This window comes from Saccopteryx leptura, chromosome 6, assembly GCF_036850995.1.
Source record: "Saccopteryx leptura isolate mSacLep1 chromosome 6, mSacLep1_pri_phased_curated, whole genome shotgun sequence".
In the NCBI taxonomy this organism is placed as follows: domain Eukaryota; kingdom Metazoa; phylum Chordata; class Mammalia; order Chiroptera; family Emballonuridae; genus Saccopteryx; species Saccopteryx leptura.
In genome coordinates, this window is record NC_089508.1 from 23,573,576 (window position 1) to 23,600,903 (window position 27,328).

The window sequence follows — 27,328 nt, forward strand, 5'->3', positions numbered from 1 at the left end:
CTGGAACATAAATATCTATCGTAACAAGAACCAAAGAGCACGAGGTGATCAGGACAACACTTACTCCTCTTCACACACCGAGAAACACCTCATGGCAGGTGGGAGGACCTGAGAGGACAGGTCCCAGCGGGAACATAAGCCCTGGGAAGAAAGGGCAGCTCTCTGGAAAAGCCCAGGCAGATTTCCGGGCTGTGGGTCAGACTCATGCTGTGAGGAACAAGTCACTTTGGGCTGGCATCAAATAACAGTCACTGTGGCTGTGTCAAGAGCCTCTCAGCTTTACCTTCTCCACAAACAGCTTCCTCTAAGTAGAAGTCTACCCCCCAACCCTCACTTCTAGGGCTCTGAACCCTGGATGGAGAGGTCCATGTGGATGCTTGCTTACCCGACGAGGTCAGCTGTCCTCATCCGATCACACTGACAGCTTCTCTCTTCCCCATCACCACACAGTCCCTTATCCACCCCTCCATCCTTCTGTAGGAACCATCAGCCATATTCCAAACAAATATATAAAAGGAAAGAAACATATTTCCTGTCAAGTCTATTAGACTAGTCAACCTTGTTCTTAGGCCAGCCAAGTGACAGAGAATACATACAGCCTCTCCATTGTGTTCTCCTTGTTCCTTCTCATCTTCAGATGTCACCTTCACAGAGGGGCCTTCCTAGCGCCCCTTCTTTCTCATTACATCTTCCCTCACCCTGTTCTTTCTATCTAGAGCACTCATCACAATTGCAATTATACATTTATTGGTTTTCCATAGCTGTATTTTCTTCTGATTTGTAAGGCCCATGAAGACAGGCACCATAGCTGTTTTGATCCCCACAGATTATGCTTGGCAGTCAATGTTCTGTTGACTCAATCAATTCTCTTGAGCCACATATCTTTGCTTAGTGTGATTTACGGGAATGGATGCTAGACTGGGAATTAGGGTACCTGGACTACATAGTCCCAGTCCCCTGGCCAGTTTCTAGCTGACAGTCCTATTGTAAGTTACCTTGCCTCTCTAGGTCACCATTTCATAAAAGTAGATCAGACTGTGATGCTCAAGAAGGGGCAGGGGTAATATAATATACTATATATGTTGGGGGTGGATATGTAAATTGAAACAATATTCATTTTACAATTTAATACTAGCAAAAGATTTCCACCAAAGCTTGAAAAGAGGTCTTTTAGATAGATGGTGGGATTAAGCTGACAAAAGACCAACTATAACAAAATATTACTTGGGGTTCATGGGTTACAAAAGATTGAGAAAATACCGGATTCTCATTCAAGTAGTTCATGGTTGAACGAAATGGCGCATGGGCCAGGATAAAACACCAAAGATAAGAAGTAGGGAAGTAGAGTGCCCAGCATGGTTTGTATATATGTTTCTCTTTGCAACAGGTGTCTGAATCAGGATCAAAATCAGTCCTGTGCAGAGACGGAAAAGGTCAGAAGTTAGTGGGTGAAGAGAAGAAAGTGGTACCTTGCATACTAAAGGTACCCCATTGGGCCAGCAGAGAATAGGGTTGGGCTATCGATGGCCTTAGGAGCCACTGTTTAATGCCAGGTTGAAGAGGGGGAAGAGTGAGGTGAGAGAGAGCTCAAGCTCCAGATCAAAGCCCAGACCTGTTTCTTTGGCAGATAGATTGCTTTCTCTCTTCAACTTCAGTTCTCTCATCTATAATATCTGGAAAACAATAGTAGAACCTCCTGGTAGAAGTGGTTGGGTGAATTAAAGGAAGTTACTTTTGAAAACACTTACCCTACTGCCTAACATGTAGAAATCACTTCATGAGAAGTAACTCATCACCATCATCATCATTAAAGTTAGTCAATCAAAATAAGCAGGTGATAAATCTTAAGATTTCCATGAAATTAAGATGGGATCTTTGAGGCAATACTCAATAATATGACCAGATGTGGGCACTAACTGAAACTCAGCCCTAAGTCCACAGGCTCTACCTGTGATCCTTGCCTAGCAAACTGGGGGAGAGCTGGCCTGAAAACTGGGTCCCAACAAAGCCTGGAACCCTGTGATTCCTTGGAGTGCGGTAATCCCACCTCTGAACTTCACAGTCTTTGCTGTGCTAGGTGTGAAGAGGTCACTGTTACCCTATGCTTCTCCTTTCAAAACATCCATCACTTGACTGGATAAAGAAGATGTGGCACATATACACTATGGAATACTACTCAGCCATAAGAAATGATGACATCGGATCATTTACAGCAAAATGGTGGGATCTTGATAACATTATACGAAGTGAAATAAGTAAATCAGAAAAAACCAGGAACTGTATTATTCCATATGTAGGTGGGACATAAAAGCGAAACTAAGAGACATTGATAAGAGTGTGGTAATTACGGGGGAAGGGGGAGAGGGAAAGGGGGAGGGGGAGGGGCACAAAGAAAACTAGATAGAAGGTGACAGAGGACAATCTGACTTTGGGTGATGGGTATGCAACATAATTGAACGACAAGATAACCTGGACATGTTATCTTTGAATATATGTATCCTGATTTATTGATGTCGCCCCATTAAAAAAATAAAATAAAAAAAAAAAAACATCCATCACTAATAATTGCATGATTAATTAAGCATGATGGCACACCTGTCTTATTCATCACTCTACGCCCAGCGCACGTGACACACAGTGGGCCCTCAGTAACTGAATGCTATTGTTGTAGGAGGTGGAAAAGGTACTTTTCAAAAAGCATCGCCGTGTTTCAGTAAGAGATTTCATGTGAGCATGCATGCTCACGTAGGCTCCATTTCTCGGTTCCCATCACAGGCCAGCTGGGCCCCTAACACCTCAATTTCTTCTGCTTAGAAAAATGTTTGAAGGCGTTCCCCTTCCTCCCTCGGCTCCCCATTCTGACTTACGCTGGATAAGCAACTTCAGATTGCTGAATAGCAATACACAACACAGCTGGGTGAAAATTCCTGTGTCCTGAAATTCCTGGAAAACTGGAACGCACAGCAAGCATTCGGAACACGCCCCCGCCACCAACCCCAGCCCTGGAGAGCTGGAAACAGGAGAAAGGCAGGAGGCAGGCAACCAGAAATGAACCTCGATTTCCTTAAGAAAGTATTTCGTTTTCTTTCCAAGCGCCCCAGCCTTGGGCAGAGATAGAGAAACCACAAGTGAGTTCATTACCAGCACTTACATTCCTGGCTGCTGAGTCAGGGGCTTCCACACCTCTGCTCTGGGGGGTCTGTTCTTTGAGCTCACAGAGAACAGAGTCAGAGGACTCTCCTCCCCAACACCAGGAGACGGCGGGTGGCTTTGAGCTGAGCATCAGTGCTGGCACCACCCCCCCCCCCATGAGAGTTTGATACACAACTCCAAGAAAAATGTAGCCAATGCATTTCATGTTTAAGAGACATGGTCTCAAAGAAAAACAACGTGCAAACCAGAATGCCAACGTGCTGATCTTGAGCAAGTCATCTCATTTCTCTGGGTTTTATTCCTTCAGATCGCGAGTCCTTGATTCCCACTGGGTTCTGATGCCCTAGGAGCTAGAAACTCCATTGTGAGAAGAGCATCCAAAATTCTCAGGTTCAGCATCAATACATGAGACATAAGTTTCTATTTGTGTTTCCTCAAATTTCTATTTGCAGAAATTTTCCCAGTTACCTCACTAAAGTGAAGGTAGAAAAAAGAGCGAAGTGAATTGTTTTGAAACTAAATTATGTAATTTTTATACTATTTTATTGCATTCAAATGCATGCCCCCACTTCGGTCAAGTTGAGAAGTTGTACTTTTCCATTGTTTGACCAGTGAGGAATTTAAAAGAACTTTTATTCCTAATTTCCTTCTCCACCTTCTAAAGTCATCTGCTTTAATCCATCATGGATTTCTTACTTCTACTGTACTAAATATTAAGGTTTCTAAAGGTTTCAAGGTTAGCTTTCTTCACCTTTCAATTATACTCCTTGCCTGTACAACCATATACATGTGTAAGCCTTCCCTCACCCTATCAAACAACAATGCTGACATCTGGCTCAGCCCAACCTCTTCCCTAGCAGAACCATTGCTTCTACCTGCCTCTGCCCACCTCCCTGCCACTGTCCTACAGGTTCTGAGGATGTCAGGATATAGACAAACCAAATATTACTATCTTTCCCCTGCCTTCACCAAGTATACTCCTCCCACAGACTTTCCGGTCCTAGTTATACCTACAACCAAAACAGCATGTTATCAAAGCTCCTCCTTCCCCTTCTTTAATAGTAACTGGTAATCATTAATAATTTACAAGAATAGCTAACATTCACTGAATGTTTACTGTGTGCTAGGCATTGTTCTTAAGCATTCTATGTGCACTAGCTTTTAAACCTCCTAGCAATCCTAAATGATGGGCACTATTATCCCCATTTCACAGATGGTGAAATTGAAACATAGAGAACTCCTTTACCGAAGTTTGCACAGCTAGTGCGTGTCAGAGCCTAGCAGCCTGAGCCCCAAATTACTAAAAGTCTCTGCCTTTCCAATGACTAAGTTTCTCTCTTTAACATCTCCGCAGTTGACGCTTCCTCCATCACTACTCCCCAACCCTGTACACCAGTATAGACTCACCCCAACCATACAACAGCCCCCTAATCACCAGCCACTCCATTGTGTAAACTGCCCCAACAGCCATCTCTCTAAAATTCAAGTCTGACTGTCACTACTCAACTTAAAAACTTCTGATGGCTCCCAACTGCAGAAAAAAATAACGTCCAAAATCCTCACATAGTGGTTAAGACCCGCCTGACTCTTTCTTTTGTTATTCTCCATGGGCCTTAGTCCTTCAAATCAGCCACATAAACTACTGCCAACTGCTAGAAATAGCACCCTGCTATTTCATAGGGTGGCCCTGAATGCCCCTTCCTTCCAGGCTACTAAATAAAGCTCCCAAGTCTAGCCCAAGAGTTTCCACTGTGAGATTTCCTTCATCCTGACCCCCCACCCCAAGCAGCGTGCAACACTCCTTTTTTTATTTTCCTCCATTAATTTTTAAGAGAGAGGAAGGGGGAGGGAGGGAGAGAGAAAGAAGCACCAACTCATTATTCCACTTAATTGTGGATTGACTGCTTCTCATACGTGCCCTGACCTGGGCTTGAACAAGTGCCCTTGGGGCCAGCTGGCAACCATGGGGTTGAGCAGGAGACCCTGGCATTCCAGGTGAATGCTCTTTCCAGGCCAGGGCGGAACACTCCCTTTCAAGCTATTCTACAAACATCTACCTGGTATATTAACAGCTCCAATGTGTTTTGTACCGGTTTTCCTGGCAGGCTTCCCAACTAGACCACAAGCTCCTCAAGAGCAGAGACCACACTGGTACTAAGAGGCACTCATGCCATGAATATTAGAAGAATGAAGTTACTCCAATAAACAGACGTCTTAGTCCAATGAACACGACCATTATATATCACCAACTGCTTTGCTAATGCCCAAAGATACTTCAAAGACTTTGTTCTCTTACACATCCCAAAGCTGCCCCATCAATACCTTGACTTTTCCGCTGAAAGAGGCTGTGGAATAGTAGTCCCAATCAACCCCATCCTAAATTGAAAATTTCATAACTTGAAAATGCACTTAATACACCCAACCTACCCAAATAGCATAGGGAGTTCAGGCTACCTTAAATGTGCTCAGAACAGTTACATTACATTGCCTGGAGTTAGGCAAATTATCCAACACAATAAACACAGTATCAGCCATTACCACGTGGTGGGACTGTGGCCACGCTGACGCTGCCCAGCATCACAAGAGAATGTTGTAGCCCAAGGAAGGGCCAAAATTCAAAGTGTGGTTTCTACTGAATGCTATCACTTTCACACCATTGTAAGGTCAAGGAAATTATAAACAGAATCACTGTAAGCCAGGGGCCCTCTATATTAGCAATTCTGAACAGTGAGGCCTCAGAAAAAGGGAGGTGTAACCGCAGTACCTTCCCGTGGGGCCCTCCAAAATCACCTGGCCGGGATAACCACAACCACCACGTGCAGGGTGAAAGGCAGAGTAGAGGAGCCCCCCACACACCACTGGAGTCAGGAACATATCTGGCATCAGCCAAAGCTCCACCTGGAAGCTGCGAGCCCCAGGGGGCGAGAGATTTCAACAGGAAGCCGAGAGTAACTATAACTGATTAAAGAGAAATGTAGACATATGTGACCTCCAGACCTTTCTGGCAGAATTCCCCTTTAGAAAAAAATAATTTTACTATGTTCTTCCAATAGATGTCTATTTATTTATAAATAATTTGCATATAAGTGAACCATACATTTTATTGTTTCTTTCTTCTATTCCCAAAGAATGGTCTTGCATGTGACCCCTTCTCAAGGCCATTGATCTAGAGAATAATTTCCCCACCCCCTGAAAGGCAGAGGATGTATATGATCAAACAATAGCAGACTAGGCTGCTGAGATCCCAGGACCATGGAGTCCTTGATTTGGAGGCACACACACACCAGCACACACTCCTGACGGGTGTCACTTCAGAACCTGCTGCATCCCTTCCAATGACAAGACTCGGCAAAGCTATGTATTTCATGGTCCAACAGCTCTAAGGCATCAAAATTCTTCCTCTGTAGCTCTGGTCCCTTCAAGTCTCTTTGCCCTGTATACACTACCTCCTCTCTGCAGCAGCTCTTCCCATACCCGAGGATAATTATCCTGTCCCCAGCGAGCCTTGTCTCCTCTAGGGAATCCACAGGAGCTAATGGGGCCTCTCCATCTCCAGTGACAACAACATGCCTGCCTGAAACAGCCATTCCGCACACATTTACATGGTCCCAGGCTGGCTGCTGCCTCTAATTGTTACAGGAAACCATTGGTTTGTAAACGACAACAACAACAAAAAAGTCTTTTCTAGCCTGTCCTCAGCTAGCTCAAACCAGGTGAACTGTGTAGGTGCTTGACACAGATTCACTGAAAACTTTCCCACAGTAAACACACCACTTTTCCTATTAAAAGACGGAAAGCATTTCCATGGTGGTCCACGCCACTGTGGTCCAAGTCCTATCTATCCCACTGATTCAATTACATAACAGCCATCACTGAGCTCACATTCCTGGGACCCTGCCTCCATCCGTTAGACATGTTAATGAGAAAATACACACATATACATAAACACAGGTGTGTCTGCGTATGAAGCATGAATGCATACTCACACACACGCACACGCACAATGTGCTTTATTAAGGCAATGAACATTTACTGAGCACCTGCTTTTTTTCAGCTACCAGAGATGTGGCATTTAGCCCCCAAGCCTGTACGTGCAGTAATTAACAAAGGGAAACAGGGTTCCGCCTTGATTTCCTGTCTTAGAGTTCTCATAAAGTGTACCTCTCCACATGTGTTCCTACCACAGGAACTGGGAAACCCAGCTAAGCCATTGTGACTTGCATTAGGGATGTGAAAGCCAAAGGGAGCCAAGAGACATATTAAAATGTAGCCACTGGTTATATATTCTACTAGGGGAAAAAATAGCCCCGATCTGCATTAACATCAGGCTGAAAACTCAACATCAGAATAAGCAAAGAGCAAAGTTTCTACAGCAACTAAAACCCAATCATCTTCCCATGTGGCCATTACCATGACTGTGAGCTGGTCAGGTCCATTTCCCCACACATAATTGGGGTCCATGGAGCCTGGCTCTATGGGGTCCGTGGACAGTGAGACCTCAGAGTGGAAGTCAGTGACACTGGGTACATTTCAATGCTGGGACTCAACATGATATCTGTGGGCTTTGCTCCTCAAAGTAAACTATTTTACACCACAAAATTATAAGACAGAGTCTCTTTTCTTTGCTGCAGCGTCAGTAAAAGGACTATCAATGGGAAGATGGCCAAGAGCCAAGACTAGCTTCATCCCCCTTGGGGTGCAGGAGGGAATTCCAGTCTATGCCAACATGGGAATAACATCTTCCAGCCCTGCCTAATCCCTGTCCCTCGGAAACTTCTGCCCAGCAGTGCCAAGATCACGGGCCACCCCGGGCAACCTGGCAGAGTAGGAAGCATTCTCCAACAAGGCTTACACTTCCAAGGCCAGTTTCCGGGAGCAGCTATTCAACATCGCTCCAGCTCAGGCCTTTGTCTTTTATTTTAAGCATCCTGTTAGGCTTTTTAGCAAAATCTTGATAGTTGTTGGGGTGTCTGGCCCAGGCTGCCAGGATGGGCTTGCCAAGCAAGTCCAACCCGGTTCCATTTTCTCTGTCCCACAGCATTCTGGAGCCTCTCATCTTACGGCCGAGCAATTAGAGGTTTCTAGGGGGCTCCTTGGGAACTCAGAGATGCTGAAAGCTAGCCGTGTATGGAGGAAGATGGGACATCTTAGGGGACGAAATGAAGCACAGGTAATAAAGCCAGAGATGGGCTAACCATGAATCCTTCAGAGCACGAGCTCCCTAGGATCAGAATGACTGGAGTATGAATCACCTGCTTACCTCAGACTCTCTTCCCACATCAGTGCCTCCCCCGTTGTTTAAGATTTATCACAAGCAGTTAATTCTAAGTAACTCGGTGGTGTGTGCATGGCTAGTTCCATTTTAGAGGATCCCTTATGAATTTTACCTTCACACGAGGGTTATTTCCTACGAAGCATCACCCACAAATGTTATGAACCACCCATCCCCTTCACCCACAAGGCCCATTGCAAAGGTCAGATTGCTTTCGTTAGATGGAGGACCAGTGAGGAAGCGGCTGGGAAGCTGATTTTGGTCCGATGTAGGGAGAGCTAGCTCCCTGAGAGCAGTAATCAGAGACACATCATGCTGCCTTGGAAAGCACTGAGCCCCTATCCCTGCCGTGGACTGGGGGTGGTGTGGGGGTTCAGTGGAAGAGATGGGAAATGAGCAGTTTGCTGCAAAGACCTTTAAAATTCCCTCCAAACTTATTATTTCATGGTTCTTTACAATGTGCCTGGGTTTCCCGCGCAACACCCAGGGCAAAGCCACGGCCAGGAGGCCACAGAAACGCCGCGCTGCCTTCTATGCGGGTCCTGGGATCTGTGTGCATCATCCCAGACAGAGGACTTCTCCTCTGCACCAGGAGAAAACTATGGAAGGGCCCCCAGAACACTGCCTCGGCCTGAACTCCAGCCCTGTATTTCCCAGCCCAAATCAAGCAAATACACTGCGGGGCGACTAATCTTTTTAAGAATTCCATGGGCAAGGGGCCTTGGAACCCACTCTGCCCCATTCCCTCGGCCATCTGAGGCTAACCACAGGAGAGCCAGGATCCCCTCCCGACAGGAAAGAGGCCTGAGAGAACGAGGAAGGAGCACGGGACACGAGTGTCCAATAACTTCCCAGCTTTGTCAGCCCTTTTCCACTGTTTGGATCACACAGAAGTGACTTCAGCTGTCCCTCCTCACACGTGGGGTTCTTGTTTTTATTTGGAAGCAGCTCATGAAGGGAGTAAGCTGTACCCTCACACTGCACTGTCTTCGTTCCCCAGAGGCTGGGGCGGCACATTGCCCATCATCCCTGGGGGAGAGGCTGTAGAACTGCCTGGACCACACTGCCCGCTAGAGTGGAAACACCAGCCCTGGCGCTGCCAGCAACCACTGGACTCCTGAGACTCAGTCACCGGCAAACAGGACCGCTTCAGGAGAGCCAAACTGGCAGGCGAGGGGCAGAATTATCAGGAGAGGATCAGATGCACAGAGTTTCATGGAGAAACTTGAAGGCGAAGCTCCCCAGGGTCATTTTCTTAGCTACAAAGATACTGTACTTAAATACAAGGCTCAGTAAAACCAAAAGAATCCTAAATGCATTTTACAGCTTAAGCCAGGAGCTTCAAGTTGCCTACAGCTCCTGTTGCTGCCTCTCTTTTATCTCCACATCTTCAGGCCCTCGCACAGCCTGACAGAGTACAGCGTCCCCCACCCCCACTCCTGCCCGGAAGAGCTGAAGGCATTCACAGTTTTGAGTACCACATGCAAAGTCAGTTTTATCAGAGTTGCGCTGGGTGGTTTGCCTGGATGACTATGAGATCAATTTGTTTTTAAAAACTGCTGGTACTGGTTATTGGGTTAAAAAAATTTTTTTAACTTTGGGAAATACATTACTTAGGAACATTGTGAATATCAGCAGAGGTATGAGAGCAGATATAGAAAATGACACATTTAAAGGGGGCCCTGTATTGCTTTTAAATAGGTCACCCAAAGACATCAATTTCTGGAGAACAACAGCGGTAATGACAACCCACTGGCACTGTCAGTTCCCAAATAGATCACGGAGACAGGCCTGCAGAACCAGGCCGCCTGCTTCCCCTCCGTCAGCCACAGCCTGTCACCTGTAACACAGCCCCCCGCTGAGCTCTGGCAACCAAACACCGCACCTTCAGCTGGGAAAATCTCAGGAGAGAGACTGGGGCGTTCCCTCTATTTAAACACCAGTTTGTTCCTCTAAATCTACCATCAACCTACTGCAAACATTTCCAAACACACCCTCTCCTTACCCACTAGCTAACCGAGATGTGTCCTCCTACCCCCATGCCCTCCCAAACCATATTCCTATATGCCTTCCAACCTCCCACACTCCCTCTCCAGGGCTCTTCCTGCCCGATAGGTTATGAAGTGAAGGAAAATTCGTCTGTGATGAAGGGTCGTAGGTCATCAGGGAATCACACAAACACCCAGAGCAACATTGCTGTCACCGACAGCAACACATCCTCTTAACAGAGGCGGATCCGCAGAGCTGGGGCCGGGAGCTTCTCACATTGGGGATTCCATAAGAAAAAAAGAAATTATAAATGCAAAGTGAGGTGTGGGGCCTTGGGAAGGGACCATATGAGTGAGGATATATAAAAATGTCAGTTTCACGGTCAATCCGCCTCTGTGATAATCTCCCCCACCCCCCCCCCCCCCCCCTCCACACACACAGAGGAAAAGAGAAGAAACACAGAAAGGGAGTTTGGATGTGTTATCTGTGGAGAGAGTCAAAGGGAACAGGAGAACAAACAGGCATCTGAGAGAGTGACCCGGGAGCTCTGTCATTTACCACCGACCCTGGGCTGGGTGCTGGGTACTTCCTGGCCCCTGGGAAACCAAAGGTAGGCCTGCAGAGGTCCGGCTGTCCAGGGATGCTCTGGGGTGGTGTGGTTTGCTCCAACTACTTCGGGACTGAGAAGTCCAATCCCAGGCACTTGACTTCAAACCAGGGCCTTCAGGGTGATGACCGAATACGCCAAATCGTTCATTTCATTCACGCTCACGCTTTCATCGTCTCTCTTCCTCTCTGACAGGGAGGAGCATGTCTCCTGGGACTGGCCTAGCTGATAACCTCCTATACCAGGAGCTTGACATTTTGCTTATCAACAGCATCCAGGGAGGCAACGCTTCATTTCACCATGGAGACACAGGCCATTTGTGCTAATTGAGAAGGGAGCCTGAAGCAGACATGAAATGCCATGGTGGGGAAGCTGGGCTCTCAGGTCCCAGAGACACCTGCCCTCCAACCCTCTACCCACAACAGGTTCAAAGCCAGCTCAGGTCTGGTCCCCTCACCTTTTCAGTGGGACGGCAAGGCCCGCCCTACCCACTCCAGCGGGTTGCTGTGTGCACCAGAACACCAGTCGCCCTCCCCACTCCATCGGGTTGCTGTGTGCACCAGAACACCAGTCGCCCCCCCCCCCACTCCATCGGGTTGCTGTGTGCACCAGAACACCAGTCGCCCCCCCCCCACTCCATCGGGTTGCTGTGTGCACCAGAACACCAGTCGCCCCCCCCCACTCCATCGGGTTGCTGTGTGCACCAGAACACCAGTCGCCCCCCCCCCACTCCATCGGGTTGCTGTGTGCACCAGAACACCAGTCGCCCCCCCCACTCCAGCGGGTTGCTGTGTGCACCAGAACACCAGTCACCCCACACACACACACACTCCAGCGGGTTGCTGTGTGCACCAGAACACCAGTCGCCCTCCCCACTCCATCGGGTTGCTGTGTGCACCAGAACACCAGTCGCCCCCCCCCACTCCATCGGGTTGCTGTGTGCATCAGAACACCAGTCGCCCCCCCCCCCCACTCCAGCGGGTTGCTGTGTGCACCAGAGCACCAGTCGCCCCCCCCCACTCCATCGGGTTGCTGCGTGCACCAGAACACCAGTCGCCCCCCCCCCCACTCCATCGGGTTGCTGCGTGCACCAGAACACCAGTCGCCCCCCCCCCCCCCACTCCATCGGGTTGCTGTGTGCATCAGAACACCAGTCGCCCTCCCCACTCCAGAGGGTTGCTGTGTGCACCAGAACACCAGTCGCCCTCCCCACTCCAGAGGGTTGCTGTGTGCACCAGAACACCAGTCGCCCCCCCCCCCACTCCATCGGGTTGCTGTGTGCACCAGAACACCAGTCGCCCCCCACACACACATACTCCATCGGGTTGCTGTGTGCACCAGAACACCAGTCGCCCCACACACACACTCCAGCGGGTTGCTGTGTGCACCAGAACACCAGTCGCCCCCCACACACACACACTCCATCGGGTTGCTGTGTGCACCAGAACACCAGTCGCCCCACACACACACTCCAGCGGGTTGCTGTGTGCACCAGAACACCAGTCACCCTCCCCACTCCATCGGGTTGCTGCGTGCACCAGAACACCAGCTGGTACCCAAAGAGCTCTGAAGACAGTCCAGGAGGCACAACCCACGCTCAGTGAGCCTATCCTCTTAGGCAGGGGCAAATGGCAATGAAGTTGGATTCTATACCCTCCTGAAATCCCCTCCTTTTCTCTCTTCCACATTTAAACTGAGATGAAGGAAAATAGAAATTGAGGGGAGAGGGGCTCAAAGGAAAGCTCCCAACCTATGAAACCAGATCGACACGAAGTTTGTTCTTAGGCACATCCGGGGACCAACAGTCCAGAGTCAGGACCTGTTCTATCCCAGAGTTTGTGCTTATAACTTCATACATTGTGTCTCATTTCATGCTCTCAACAACTTCATAACATCTGATTTCTTATCCCTGCATCGCTGCAAGGCAGGATAGCATACCTTTTAGGAGCGTGGGCTCTGAAGCCAGACTGCCTAGATGCCTAGACACAAAGCCCAGCTTTGCTTCTTCTTAGCTGTGTGACCTTGGATGAGTCATTTAATCTCTTGCCCCTCAACATCCTTATCTACAAAGTGTGAATAACAATTAAGTGAGTCAAGAGTGGTTGTGAGGAGTAGGAGAGCTAATACATGCAAAGCTGTGAAGACAGTCCAGGCATGGAATGAGTACCCTATGACTGTTAGCTATTATTATTTTTTTTATGAGGTTACTGAAACTTCCAAACCTTCTCCACAAACATACAACTCATAAGTGGATGATTCCAAAATTAAATCCAAATCTCTTTCACTCCAGAAGCCGTGCCCTTAACCACTCCACGAAACTTTGTTCAAGCTCCAAACGTCTCAGCTTCTCAGATTCCTCATTTACACAATGGGGCTAGTTAATGAGATCAACAGAGGCGTGCTGTGAGGATTCGAAGAGACAGCTCACAGAACCTAGGATGTCAGGCACATAATATTCAGTAACAGTAACAGCAATAATATCATTACTGTTAAGGTGACAAATCGTCCTCCTTTAGGGAGGACAGCTCTCCTTCTGCAAGTTCCATTCTCCCTAAAAAGTGTCCTCCTACATGTCCTCCTTTTTGATATTGAAAAACAAATCTATAAATGTCTGTATTCGATTGATGCAGAGTCGATCCATTGCGTGTGATGTGACGTATTTGTATCTAAATGAGTACTTTTTCTTACAATTATTATTAAAAATTAATAGGCATGTAAGCATAATTACAATATAAAATATTACAAATGCCTTTATTATGCATTTATCATATTATAGTATATTACTGTTGCAATGAATAAAATGTTTCTTTTATTTACGATATTATTTTTCTTCAATTTATTTTTGTCCTCCTTTTCATTGTAAAAAAGTTGGTCACCTTATTAGTGTTTTTGTCCAAGGAAGACCGCCTGACCTTCAGGGTCCTGTCCAAACCCTCTCTCACTGTAGCTCCATCTCTGGGCCTCACTGACCTGGACACGCTCTACAGCGCAATGGGAGTGGTCAGGGAAGGCGCTCCAGCCCCACCCCCCAAGTACAGTCCCCACTCCACCTCTTCCGTCCTGGGAAGGAGAGAGAGGACCCAGCTGATGGTCAGCTGTCTTAGGACCTGGAAGCCATCTTTTCAGGGCAGCCTGCAAAGGGAGATAGGGGACTTGAAGATAATTAGCCCCCAGCGCTGGGCCTGTGGTGTCTCATTACCAAATGCAAATGCAAGTTCATGTGCCACTCAAGGCTCCTGGCAAAATGCCTGCCGACCCTCAAGGCCGCTGAATTTGGACTGAAGCATCACGCAGACCCACGCACCCACCCACCCCCTTCGCGGCCTGCAGCTGGTGCGCAGGCTCCGCAAAGGAAAGGGGCCGCCCACCCCACCGAAGGGGAAACAAGGAAGAGAGTCTTGTTTCTTCAAAGGGGTCAGAGATGCTATTGAGGGGGAGAGGGTGAAAAATTGCTCTTCCCTGAGCAGTTGAAAGAGGGATTATTGGAGCAAGTGGCAGGCGGCTGGCTGCTCTACCATTTAGCATGCAGCATACCCAGGAAATCTCATCTGGTAATCAGGAGGAGAGGAGGAAAAAGGAGCAATCAGACCCCTATTCAGGCTCCGTTTAGCGACAGCCCCTGCTGGCTGGGCTGGTCCCACCTAAGCCCAAATGCGGGTGGGGAACCACGACTCAGACGCAGCAGACCTCCTTTGTGTGTGTTTTAAGGCCTTGCTTCCCTGCTACGGGCCCCATATCAGGGAGAAGGATGCTGAAAGGAGTTAGCCCTTACTCTCGGACTCTGCATCACGCCCCTCCAGCCCCCCATCCTCCAGGCCTTTCAGGGCTGACACAGGTTAGGAACAAAGCCAGTAATAATTCTGGCAGGACACGCACTGGGCAGGGGGCGGGGAGATGACTGTGCTTTTACACAGTGCCCTAAGCAGGAGGGCCCAGCGGGCTGTGGCAATCCCTGATACCAACTCCAGCACCTCCTCTCTCTGACCCTTGGTAAATGCTCAGGTAAGCACCTCCTCTGGGAATACCATTCCTTCCTAGTCCTCCTGGCTTTGAGAAATGGGGGAAGAGTCACAGAATTCTCAATAAAAGAAAAGTGATTAAAATTAACTTTCAGGAAGGCATGCCAAGGCCACACAGTAGCGTTGAGCCATCAATCAAACCAACTGGAGTAGGATGTCAGCTGCAGACAGTAGGAGGGATGGGGGATGGGAGACTAGCGGGCCCCACTCAACAGGGTGCTTATAAGATCTAGCCTCGTCACCAACACCTACCACTACACTTCACTGTAGGATCCCAACACCTGACAACTTTAGAGTTGAGACTCAAGACGAGCAGCTTCTGGTTTGTGCACCTGCCCGTGTCAGCAGGAAAAGGTAGCTAGCCCATTTATGAGGTTTGGGAGTAGAGGTCAACCTGGGAGGCCTTCTCCAACTTTCCCTGGCCCCAGCCCACCTGAAACAGGCTGACATCATACTAAATAAACTCTTCAGGGGGTGGCTAGCACTGAAATGTATATACCTTGGGAATGAATCAATTCTGCATGACCACAAGATTGTTGAGAAACTCAAAACATGCACATTCGTAACTAAGAATGGATGAAAAATAAACAACCAGGTGTAGACTCATTTTCAGGTAATGACAAACTCTCAGGGACCCATGAGAGACCTGCTCTCTAGAGGGAGCTCAGGATCCCTCCCTGTTGTGCAGTGAGCTTCAAGGCTGCCCAGAACAGGACAGACTGCACCAAACACACCCCAGGGGAATGGGCTGTGCCGTAGCCTAACTGAGTCCCAAAGCGGATATATATGTAATTTTAGCACCACTTTGAATTAGCTGCACTTCTTCTGTCCTCCAAGAACACAACTGAAAAGGAAAGGGTAAATGACAACATGAGCAAATCAGAAGTTAAGCACCAAAATATTTTCTACATAAACATTAACACCTGGAAGTAAAAATCCAGACGTCTTCTCCCTCTGTCACGCGCCAGGAATGTTCAGTGCGACCAGTAATTGCCCTGGGAGTCCTGGAATGCGGTCTTGCCGTGCAGGCTGCGTGAAGTGGAGTCTGCAGCCGGCGCTAAGAGCCTTTCTCCACACGAAAGAGAAGACGTGGTATCCAGGACCTCTCCCCGCTATGCCCAACTCTCCATGGCAGCTATCTCTGGTGTCCTCTGGGTAAGACCTAGACACCCAACAGGGGATGAAAACAGCCTGAAGCCCATAAAAGAGGTGGGCCCTTCTGTGCCTTCTTCCTGAGATGCAGCCTGGATGCATTTTGGAGTGAGCGAGGCACAGAAAGCCAGGCAGGCCGAGCAAACATCAACTCTGCCAACCTGCTAGGAACGAACAGACCACAGAGAGTGCCTCCAGCAGGCCCTGACCACATCCATCTGAAGCTGCAGGAGCCCGGTCAGCTCTTCCTGCTCCTGAAATGCTAAAGTGTGAAGTACAAGACGAATCTCCCAGACCTGGTGCAAGCCCTCACGCAATCAAGCGGTCGGGCCCATCCTGCAAATCGGGACAACCAGAGGCCTGGGACACAGGACTGACTGCTGTGACCTGCGCGACTCAAAGGGGGGAGGGGTGGATACATGCTCACCGCCTGCTTCACCACATTGTCTTGAGGAAAACGGGCAGGCACTTGTTTAGGCTATTTATCTTGCTTTATGCAGATCTGCTTGACACTCAGCAGCTGCTGTGATTTCTTTCCCCCTTAATATGTTACAGGTGAGTTTTTCTCATTTACTCTAAAAATTAACTATGTGTGGAGAGAACAGATATTCTCTAAAAGCCTGTGATGCATTTATTTTTTGTGATTGATTAGAAATTATAGCAATTAACGGGATCAACAGGCTCCAAGTTATCAACAGTAAAGTCGGATACTTCCCCCACAGCCACCCTCGCCTTGACCTCTGCACTGCTCTGTTCCACGCCAACCGCATGTTCCTCTTACTACACAGTTTATTTACTCTAGTCACACATCAGGAAAATAAGTGAGCTAAGCTGTGTGTTTGTCTTCTACAGGCAGAAGTATCAATCCACAGCCAAGAGATGCTCTGAACCCTGTAGAAAGAACTATTATTAAAATATACATATTGTAACATCATCTTCAATCTGCTTCAAAGAAATTTTGCTGTAGACCACACACAAACACAACACAAAAAAAGAGAGAGAGAAGACAAATTGTATACATAGACAGTATAGAGATTCTTCCTGCAGAAAAATGCTGATCCAGACCTGCCCGGAGGAAATGAGTTCTTTTTAAACACACACACAAAAAAAAATGCAATCAGGGATAATCAGCAAGTTAACAACATACTTGCAAACACCCTGGTCCCTAGAAAGGAAGAACATCAGCTTTCAATACAAGTTCTGAGAACTGAACAGATCCTTTGGGCGAATGAAAAGCAAGTGATCATGTCAGCATCTTCAGGCAGAACTTTCTCCAAAGGCAAGAAGCTTTGGAACAGCAGTCAGCTCCAAAAGGCACCTGCTTGTGAGAAGTGCTTCAATAACTACATTCCCAAAGTGGCTTTGTGGGTTGGGGTCGGCTTGGCCCCTCTTCCCCACCCCTTTTCCCAATGGGTTCAACGGGGGGAAAAAAACAGAAAAGGATGACAGGCAGGTCTTGTATCTGCCGCCCCTGTAGCCCATCCAAAGGAAGGTGATACGATGCCCAACCCCGTATAGAAAAGAAGCAGCAGAGACCCAGGGACGCTCCTATGATGGCCCATGCATAACCTACGTAGAGACCTCCAACGAGACCCCGAAAGTGTCCTACTCTTCAGCATATAGCACCTGTGAAATAAATTTAGTTTTGATTATAAAAGAATTTTTAATAGCTACTATTAACTAAAGTTCTTATCAACTACAACCTACGCTAGGGGTTCAGCTGTTCGGGGAAAGTTTGAAGAATACCTGAAGACACTATTTCTCATTATAAATCCCCAGGCAGTGGAGCCTCACCTCAATAAAGAGATCCTAGGAGTCAGGGCTAAGACGCTTACCTGGCCCCATCCACCTGGCCTCCTTTGACCCGTTGGTTGCCCGACTTGGCTGCATGATAGAATCACCTGGGAAGCCTCAAATATATACAGATGCTTGGATCCCACCTCCAACGAACTTCTGAGTAAATTGGCCCTTGCTATGGCCTGAGAGTTGTCAAACTTCTCCCGCTGATCCTACGTGCAGCCAAGGTTGAGAATCACTGTTCTGCCCTACACCGTCCCACCACCTCCATGAAGTGACCAGCCTGAGATGGCAACACAAACATCTCTAGAAGAATCCAGGGCTTAACTCAAAATGGATGGGAGGAACTGTGACTTCCTTGCCTCTTACTCATCCCAACCCCTCCCCCCACCACACACACACACACACACACTCACACACACACACACACCCGTATGGCCAGTTCTCACACACTTGGCTGCTTCAGTGTTTCTTCCTACTGAAATGTAGCCCTTTAGCGAGTCCAGCAATCTAGATTTAAAGTAAAGTCTGGGCCACTGCTCAGCTCTAATCCCAAACAGTCAGAATTTGGTGAATAAGGAGAAGGCAGCCTAAGCCTTTGGACACGAGACCCTTCTTCCCTCTCCCTGAAAAGTTGTTGTTGAACTTGGGACATTATCCAAGGTTATGCTTAGTATTTCCAGCTCCCTCAGAGGCTTGACTGGACAAGAGTCCTGTCGTGTGTGTGTGTGTGTGTGTGTGTGTGTGTGTGTGTGTGTGCGCGCGCGCATGCACCCCCGCACGCCTTTCTGTACCATTCTCAAGCATGGAGAGCAGAGGGCAGGAAAGGGGAACTCCATAAGAAAAATCCCAGTGCTAGAATGAGGAGGTGAGACAGCCCATGCGCAGATGCCTCCACATTGTGGGAGGAGGGGCACAGCAGAAGGGCTGGGTTAACGGTGGAGCCAAGGATGGGCCTGCAACCTATCCACCCTCATTCTTCTCTGCATAGACATTCCTTATGCTGGGCTTTATAAGGAGGAAGTAATGGGAAGTTTCCCCTCCATCCCCAAGGGTCCAATTCTCAAGGGATCAAGAGGGACAGAGATAACCACTTTGCCCGTTTCTGTCTGATGTCTTGCCCTGTGTTGATCCTGCTCAGCGGTGCTGCTGAAGGAGCCTAGCTGGGCACAGGTTCTGTAGCCACTCCTTCCAGCCCTTTGAGTACAGCCAGACGTTTGAGTGAGAAGCCCAGGATGATGGGAGTAGCCAGGATTCTGCTGAGATCTGATGAATTTTGCATTGAGAGCCAGCAAAGGATTTTAACCAGCTCCTTGGGAAAAGGACCCGATTAGCTAACATGCAGCTAAAGATGCACTTCAGCGATAGATCTGGTTTCTGTCAGGGCTCTTGGCCTTCACCCAACTCACTGAGTAGGTCTCCAACAGAGGAACAGGGAAGAGGGCCTTACCTTCTGAGCAAAGCTTGCCACCATAGCCAGTGGTAGAACAGTCACAGGTGGGGTGGCCATCCAGGAGAAAGCAGATCCCACCGTTTTCACAGGGACGGTCACCACAGGGTCCCTCAGCATCCAACTGGACGCCCTGGCTCCCTAGAATCCGAGGCTCTGAGTTGCCGTACTTGAGATCCAGGATTAATCCCCTGAAGCCGGGCATGGCCTGCACTCCCTCTAGGGTCAGGGCAGAAGGGCGTATGTCTGCAGGGACTCCGCCCAGGAACAAGTCACTGACCACATCCATGTAGGGCCGCTGGGACTGCAGCTCCCCAGACTGGCCCTCGCCGTCCAGCACGAGCAGCGTGCGAAGCCGGTCGCGGCTCAGCATGAGGAAGTGCCAGCTGCTGTCGTTCACCTGTTTGTCAGACAGCACGGAGGTCTCGGCGCAGTCCATGCTGAGGCGGAGCTGCACGCGGCCGTCCACCAGAGAGAGACAGAGGAAGTCACAGACGCCGCCATCGTCCAGGTAGAGGAGCAGCCCGGTGGAGACGTTGGTCTTGAGCTGGAAGCTCAGGTCACTGCGCGTGCTGGCGTCCCAGCGGAGGTAGCGGGCCCACTGGTTGGGGAGGCCCATGAATTCCAGGCCCAGGCAGAGGCCCAGCAGGGACCCCAGCAGGACGCTCACCTTCAGGGTGAAGAACACCGAGTGCGCGGTGAAACTCATCGTGGCTGCGGGGACCGAGCCCAGGAGAGCGGACTGCTAGGGAACAGCCCTTGGGGAACGAGGCCCCTTAGTAGCAAAGGGAGAACGGCAGAGGAGATGGGTCGGGGAGGACAGAGAGCACACGAGAGGAAGAAGGCACACGCACAGTGTCAAGAGGGTGAAGGAGGAAAGTGAACAAGACAGCCCCGGATGGGCACACAAGCAACAAAGTCGCGAAAGAGGCAGAGGGGAAAGAGAGAGGGCAGCAGAAGAGGAGGAAAATCAGGGGGGGACAGTCAGGGCCTGGAGTGAGGAGCCAAGTGTCTTTCTCCAAGAAAAGATCTCAGCTATCCATGTGGATCCGGAGGCCTTGATTCAAGGAGGGTGGGTGAAAGCCTTCAGCAGTGCACTCCTCCTAGCGGACCCCCAAACGCCCCAGGCGCAGAAGCCGGGCGGAAGGCTGGGGTCGGGGGTGCCGTGATCCCGAGGAGGAGAGAGCAGTGAGGTGAGCCAGGTGAAAAGGAGGAGCAGGCCCTTCTTCAGGACCCGTCTTGAAGCTCTACCTCCTAGCAGCAGGGGGCTGCGTGCAGAGGCACAGCCGGCAGCTGAGTGCTCAGGCAGAGCAGGGCCCGGGGCAGAGCAGAAGCAGACTCAGGCTTCATGGTGTGCGCCGGAGGCAGTCCTGCCCATCACCTGCTTCCCAGGACTCCAGAGAAAGACCTGTAGGGAAGAAGAGGGGCGAGGAGAAAGGAGAGAAAGGGGGGAAGATTAGGGCGTGTGCCAGGGAAATATTACATCCTATTTCACCAATATCGACAGAGTGCTGATTGTGAGCCAGGCTGTTCTAGTCATTCCACAGCACTTGGAGCCTCAAACAGGACAGAGGACCTGGGACCTGCCAGACCCATTGCAGGACCTGGAGCTCAGCTCCTACGAATGCACTCAGTTTTTCCATATGCAAAAAAAAAAAAAAAAAAAAAAATAGCATAAAACCCCCAAAGCCATATCAGCACATTTTTATAATATTCATATCACAGGGTCACATAGCCAAAATTTATTTTTAAGATAAGTGCTAACATTTTATACACTCAAATACACATGCATAATTTTAACTTATTTACCTATTAAAAGACATGAAAATGACTGAGGGTTCTTTTTAGATTTTTTTTTTTTCTTTTTCAATTTGATAATTCTTGGGTGTAGGTGGCCTACGACAGATCCCTATCTTTAATTTTCGAAAGAAATATTTTTAAAAAACAGTGAAAATAAATTAGAAGGTGAGTAATGAGCAAAAGAATCCTTGTCTCTTACTAAATGGTAGGGGAAAAGGTCAAATTATGCACTTTCGGGCCAAGTTTGAATACTAGTTCTTGTATATGGCACTTTAAGCGCATTTCTTAACCTATTTGAGGTTCTGTTTTCTCACTTGTAAAGTAGAGAATATAATAGTCTCTTTTCAAGGTTGGAGAGAGGATTAAACGAGATCATGTATAGAAAGATCTATAGTAGGTGCTCAGTGAAAACTAGGCCCCTTGCTTTCTTATTTCCAGATAGAAAGGGTTGAAAAGAACAGTCATTGATGTATGGTGTATGTATGTCTGTGGTGTGGAGACAGTATATTAAAACACATTTACTTTTTTAAACATTATGAAAACTTCAGAATGGACACCAAATGAATAGTGAAGGAATGTTGCAGACCTACAACATATGACATGCATTTTGTACTGGTTGGAGATGCACCAGCATCCAGGCAAGGGTGTGATCTGGTTTCTGAGGACAGAATCCAGCCCATCTAGCTGAGTAGAGACTCCTCTGTTCACATGAGCACAATGAGTGCAATTTTCAAGAGCTGTCCAAGCTGCTGCTTATTAATTGGCCTATTTAATCATTGATTATGGTCTCTGTCAGCCCATCACTGTTTACTATTTTTATGATGACTGCATTAGCAAAGTTAATCATTACCCCTGCTTTGAAGAGGAAAATGCTGTTTCTTAACCAGGAACCAATACCTATTCCCACTGAACAAGAAACCCAATCAGCAAGAAGCTGACTGAACCCATCATAAGGAAAGCCCTTGTTCTGTAAAAGGTCTTGTCCATGCATTGTATCACAGTGTGGCACGGGCACCTCCAGCGGCACAACATATGTTTCACTTGAACATGGACATAGTGATATGGAGGTGAAACTATGCGGCTATTGAGAACTATCTTAAAATTTCAGAAATTTTTGAGCTGGTTGATGTCACTTTGGTAGCATGAAATCAACTATGCTAGCAGTATCCACACCATAGAAATAGGCAAATATTGGCCTTGGCTAGGTAGCTTAGTTGGTTGGAGCAGTGTCCCAACACACTAAGGTGGCAGGTTCGATCTCTGCTCAGGGCACATGCAAGAGTCAGTGACAATATGATTAAGTACAATAGGCCGATGTTTCTCTTTCTTGTTCTTTCTCCCTCTCTCATTCTCTCTAAAAATTAATAAACAATATTTTAAAATTTTAAAAATAATAAAAGAAACAGGCAAACACCACAAGTCAGAGTTTTGGCATAGGTTTTCTCTAAGAAAAGCCTTGAAAGAGGGTAAGGGAATTAGTCATGTAAATATCTGAGGAGAATGTTCCAGAAGTAATGGTCCATGCAAAGGTCTTAAGTTTAGAGTAGGCTGATATGATGGAGGCTGGTGCTGTTGGAATGGAGTGAGTGAAATACATGAAGCCAGAGGCTAGAATCAGGGGTCCCCAAACTTTTTACACAGGGGGCCAGTTCACTGTCCCTCAGACCGTTGGAGGGCCACCACATACAGTGCTCCTCTCACTGACCACCAATGAAAGAGGTGCCCCTTCCGGAAGTGCAGCGGGGGCCAGATAAATGGCCTCAGGGGGCCGCAGTTTGGGGATGCCTGGACTAGATGATGACACATGACCCAGTCTCTAAAAATGTCCTCATTGCATGATGTGAGCTGTGGCAACCAAGGCAAAAGGCAACATCCCAGGAGAGAGAAGAAACCTTTGTCTTGCAAAGAAGACTCCTTCTGGTCTCAACAACTGCCACATCTACATATTTCCTTAAATAAAATTATTGAAAAGGGTCCATTTTTTAAAAATGTGCTCAGAGAACAGCTGCTGCTCTTTCTCCTCTTCCCAGTCATGCATTTGATTTAAACGGGTGTTGGGGGTGGGGAGATCCAAGGCAGGAGTGAGCAGAATGAACATGCCTATTGCAAAGGGGCACCCCAAGCCTAGAATTAGTCATGAGAATGTTTAAATCACAGGGAACATAATGGAGACCATGGTGTGTGAGACCAAGAGGCTTGGGAAAGTGGTTTTACAAAGACACTATCCTGGTTGCTCCACCTCCCTCTCTGCTCCCTGTCCTGCCCATTTGGACCAAGGATCCACTAGCCGAGAGGCAAGGCCCAGGCTCAGATGGCTAAAGCCAGTGGGACCCTCAGGAGAAGGCAAGGACACTCAGATGGAGGGCCCAATATTACCGATGAGCAGGGACATGGGAGACCCTCTAAATGAACAGCTCCAGAAACTTTCTGAGAATGGTCTATACTACCAACTCACCTCTGGGCCTCTGAAAGTCACTTATTTGTTAGTATAACTTAAATAACTTGCTCAAGTCAACTTGTTTATTGAGCTCTAATTCCTTCCAGCCACTGTTATATCAAAGCGGAAGAAGAAACTACGCTCACTCTTGAGGACATCAAAAATGGGGGCAAGTGTACATTAGAAACACAAAGCACAGTGATGAAGAGCCCAGGCTTAGGAAGCTTGATGGGGAGCTCCCTGGGGCAGCGTCTTCTTCACCATGGTGCCTGCCACAGGACCTTGGCATGGAGTGGGACCTCAGGAAACATGTACAAAGAATGAAGCATAGAAACAGAAGCTGAAAAGCATCCCTGTGGATCATTTGACTTCTATTCCATGCATTGGCTTCACCCTGCTTTACACTATGACAGCAATCCTGAGCCCCAATATTCCTCTGGATGCTAACCCCAGATGACCCCAAAGGGCAAAGCTGCACAAGCCTAGTGATCTGGGGAAACCCATGAATTAAGAAATTAGCTGCCCAGGAACACTCCCTTGAGCAGAGGATCATGGGAATTTACCCAGCTTGCTCTGGAGTGGCCACACTATCCTGACTGCTGAGCCTCTCTCATCAAATTCAATCCTTCCTCCCAGCCCAGCCCAGAATTGGAGGTACCAATAGTCCCCTGCCTACATTGTGGGGAATATAAGAATATGACTGAGAAAAACCAAGCTTGCTTTCCCACGGGGGCCAGGCAGAATCTGATTTCAAAACTAGTGACATCAGAATTGGGTTTATCTGAACCTGACAGCCTAGGGTCTGCCCACAGTCTCTCCTACAGCCCTTCCATATATTTCCTGGGTGGTGAATATTCCTGTGGCCTCTGGAAAATTGCCCAAGTGGCCAAAAGCTAAAGATCACCTTACATTAAATATGACAAGCCTCAGCCAGCGGCCCCGGGACTTATCTTTTAGCCCTCTTTATCCCTTTAATGGGCTATGCCAAGGCTCAAGAAATGGTTAAAAGGGAGCCAGGGAGCCCTCCCCACCCAGTCAGCCAACTGCCATCCTCCCTTGAGCCACAGGATAGCCCAGGCAGACGTGGGGGTCTGCCCAGGTAGGTGGTCCGCCCTAGAACCTGCATGGAGTGTCCGAGCTGGTGCAGTTATCTGTTGTGTAGAAATCTAGCAGGAGAAGAAAAATGAGTAACATTATCTAATTGCCAGCTAATTTACATAATTATTGAACGGCATGCATTTTATGTGGGGGTTAAGATCTTTGCAAATATCTCGCTATCCGGCTGCTTAGGAGGCAGGGGGCCCTCAAAGGACTCTGACACGGGGGCTATTTACCAAGGCATGGCCCCTCCTTCCAATTCCGCTGATCCCTTGAGGCAGACCCAGGAGAAGGCCAGGCCCAATCCAGAACCAGGAGAGGTGCTGGAGGCATGATGACCACTCTCCTCATGCCCAGGCTTTGCTTGTATGCCACGGTCCCCAGACCAGACTTGCCACTTTTTCCTCTAGAACAGGGGTTGGGAACCTTTTTGGCTGAGAGAGAGCCATGATCGCCACATATTTTAAAATGTAATTCCGTGAGAGCCATGCAACGACCCGTGTACATTACACATTATCCAATAAAAATTTGGTGTTGTCCCGGAGGACAGCTGTGATTGGCTCCAGCCACCCGCAACCAGGAACATGAGCAGTAGGAAATGGATTGTAATACATGAGAATGTTTTATACTTTTAACATTATTATTTTTTTTATTAAAGATTTGTCTGCGAGCCAGATGCAGGCATCAAAAGAGCCACATCTGGCTCATGAGCCATAGGTTCCCTACCCCTGCTCTAGAACTTCTCAGTTGTGTCCTGCTTATGAGCAGAAAATCTATATAGTGGCTCTCTCTTGGTTTTGCTTGCCCTGCTTTTACCACACCCCTCACTTAACTTTGAAAGTAAAATGATTTTCACCAGGAATCTCAGTTCAGCTCATTCAGTTTGGGTTCATCCCAATCCCAGATCCTACAACCCAGTTTAGCCAATTAGCACATGCCAATCTGCTGCCATAATGATTAGTTTAGGGATGGGCCTGACACATAAACTGAGTCAAATTAGTGTTAACTGGGTCTTTGGTTAGAATTACTGGGAGAATAGGCCTCTCTGCTTACCAAGCTGTCAAACAATTGGAATAATGACCAATACCATTATTATTGTCCAAGATGACCTTTTTCTAAAAAAAAAATTTAATTTATTGGAGTGACACTGGTTAACAAAATTATACAGGTTTCAGGTGCACAATTCTACAACATATTATCTGTATTATATGTTCACTATAATGGAGGCCCAAGTCAGGCCTCCATCCATCACCATTTATCCTAGCATGCCCTCATTCACCACCACCACCTACCCCTTCCTCTGGCAATCACAACACTGTGGAGGCATTGAGCAAAGAAGGGGGGAAAAAAGAGAAAGACAAAAAAAAAGAAAAGAAAGAGGGAGGAAAAAAATACTCATGGACATGGACAACAGTGTTGTTACTCAAAATGATCTTGTCTAAGAGTGAAGTCAAAGAAGAAAGCAGAGCCAAGAGACAGATAGAGACAGATTTCTAGTGATGTTTTAGCACCTAGATGCAGCCAGGCCTGAAGCCCCATGGATCCTGGGACTTTTATTATATAAATTTGAAAAAATAACTTATTTTCTTCTTTTGCTTAAGCAAGTTTGAGTTGGTTTGTGACCAAGAGTCCTGACCGATGCTCTCCTAATTCTAGACCTTCAAAAACATTGTCATTGATACGTCAACAGAAGCTTCCATCTCACATGATCACTGATACTTAGCAGAACTTCCTGTGACCTGAAACACATCAGATCTTTCACCCACACCACCAATGCTCTATACCCCCATTTGAGATTCCTTGGGCAAAGGCATAGGATGTGGGCACACTCTATCCTTAGGTGCTTCAAAGGGCGATGCAGGCTTGTTCTTGTAGAACAGTCTTAAAGATTTATTCCATCCACTAAGCTCTGGTTCTTTTGATACTTTGTCACCAATAGGACAGCCTCCTATTTCCAGTCTTCTCCACCTCTAATGCAATGGCAAAGGTTCTACTGCAGGCAGTGAGGAAGGTGAAGGCATCAACTCCCTCCAAGATATGAAAGCAGTTTAGAGGAGTTATGAAAATCACAGGCTTTGGCATTAGGTGAGACTAGATTTAAATCCAGATTCATGTCTATAGCTATTTAGCCTTGGGCAAGCCTCTGAGCCTTGTTTATTCACCCAAAAACATGGGTGAATAAACAAGGGAATGATAATACTTACCTCATAGGGTAGTTCCAGGCTTTATTAAATTTAAAAATATATAGAGGTGCTACTTTTGGGAAGATGCATAGTAGTAGCTACTGAAGATAAACATTTTTACTTCTTGACTCTTTAATTCCCCTCCTATGTGTATATAAACAGAAATGTTTACATATGTCCAACCAAAGATATGCATGAGAATTTTTATAACAATGCTATTCATAATAGCCAAAAACCTAGAAAATAACACAATGTCCATCCGCAGTAGAATGGATAAATAAATTGTAGTCTGCTCATGCAAAATGCTACATAGCATTGAGAATAATTGGTCTCTACCTCCAGACAACACCATAGAGTACAGAAAAATCCAG

The 27,328-nt window shown here is 47.6% G+C and overlaps 1 protein-coding gene across 14 annotated transcripts in view; it reads right to left on the reverse strand.

Moving 5' to 3' along the window:
- NRXN3 (neurexin 3) overlaps nt 1–27,328 on the reverse strand; it is a 1,639,812-nt gene that overhangs the window by 1,547,151 nt on the left and 65,333 nt on the right. For all 14 annotated transcript variants that reach the window (XR_010752009.1, XR_010752008.1, XR_010752007.1 and 11 more), the window contains exon 2: nt 19,440–20,847. Coding sequence is in view for 11 of the 14 variants with exons in the window: in XM_066388158.1 (XP_066244255.1) it covers nt 19,440–20,148 (709 nt within the window). In the remaining 3 variants the exon portion in view is untranslated. The remainder of the gene's footprint in view (nt 1–19,439; nt 20,848–27,328) is intronic.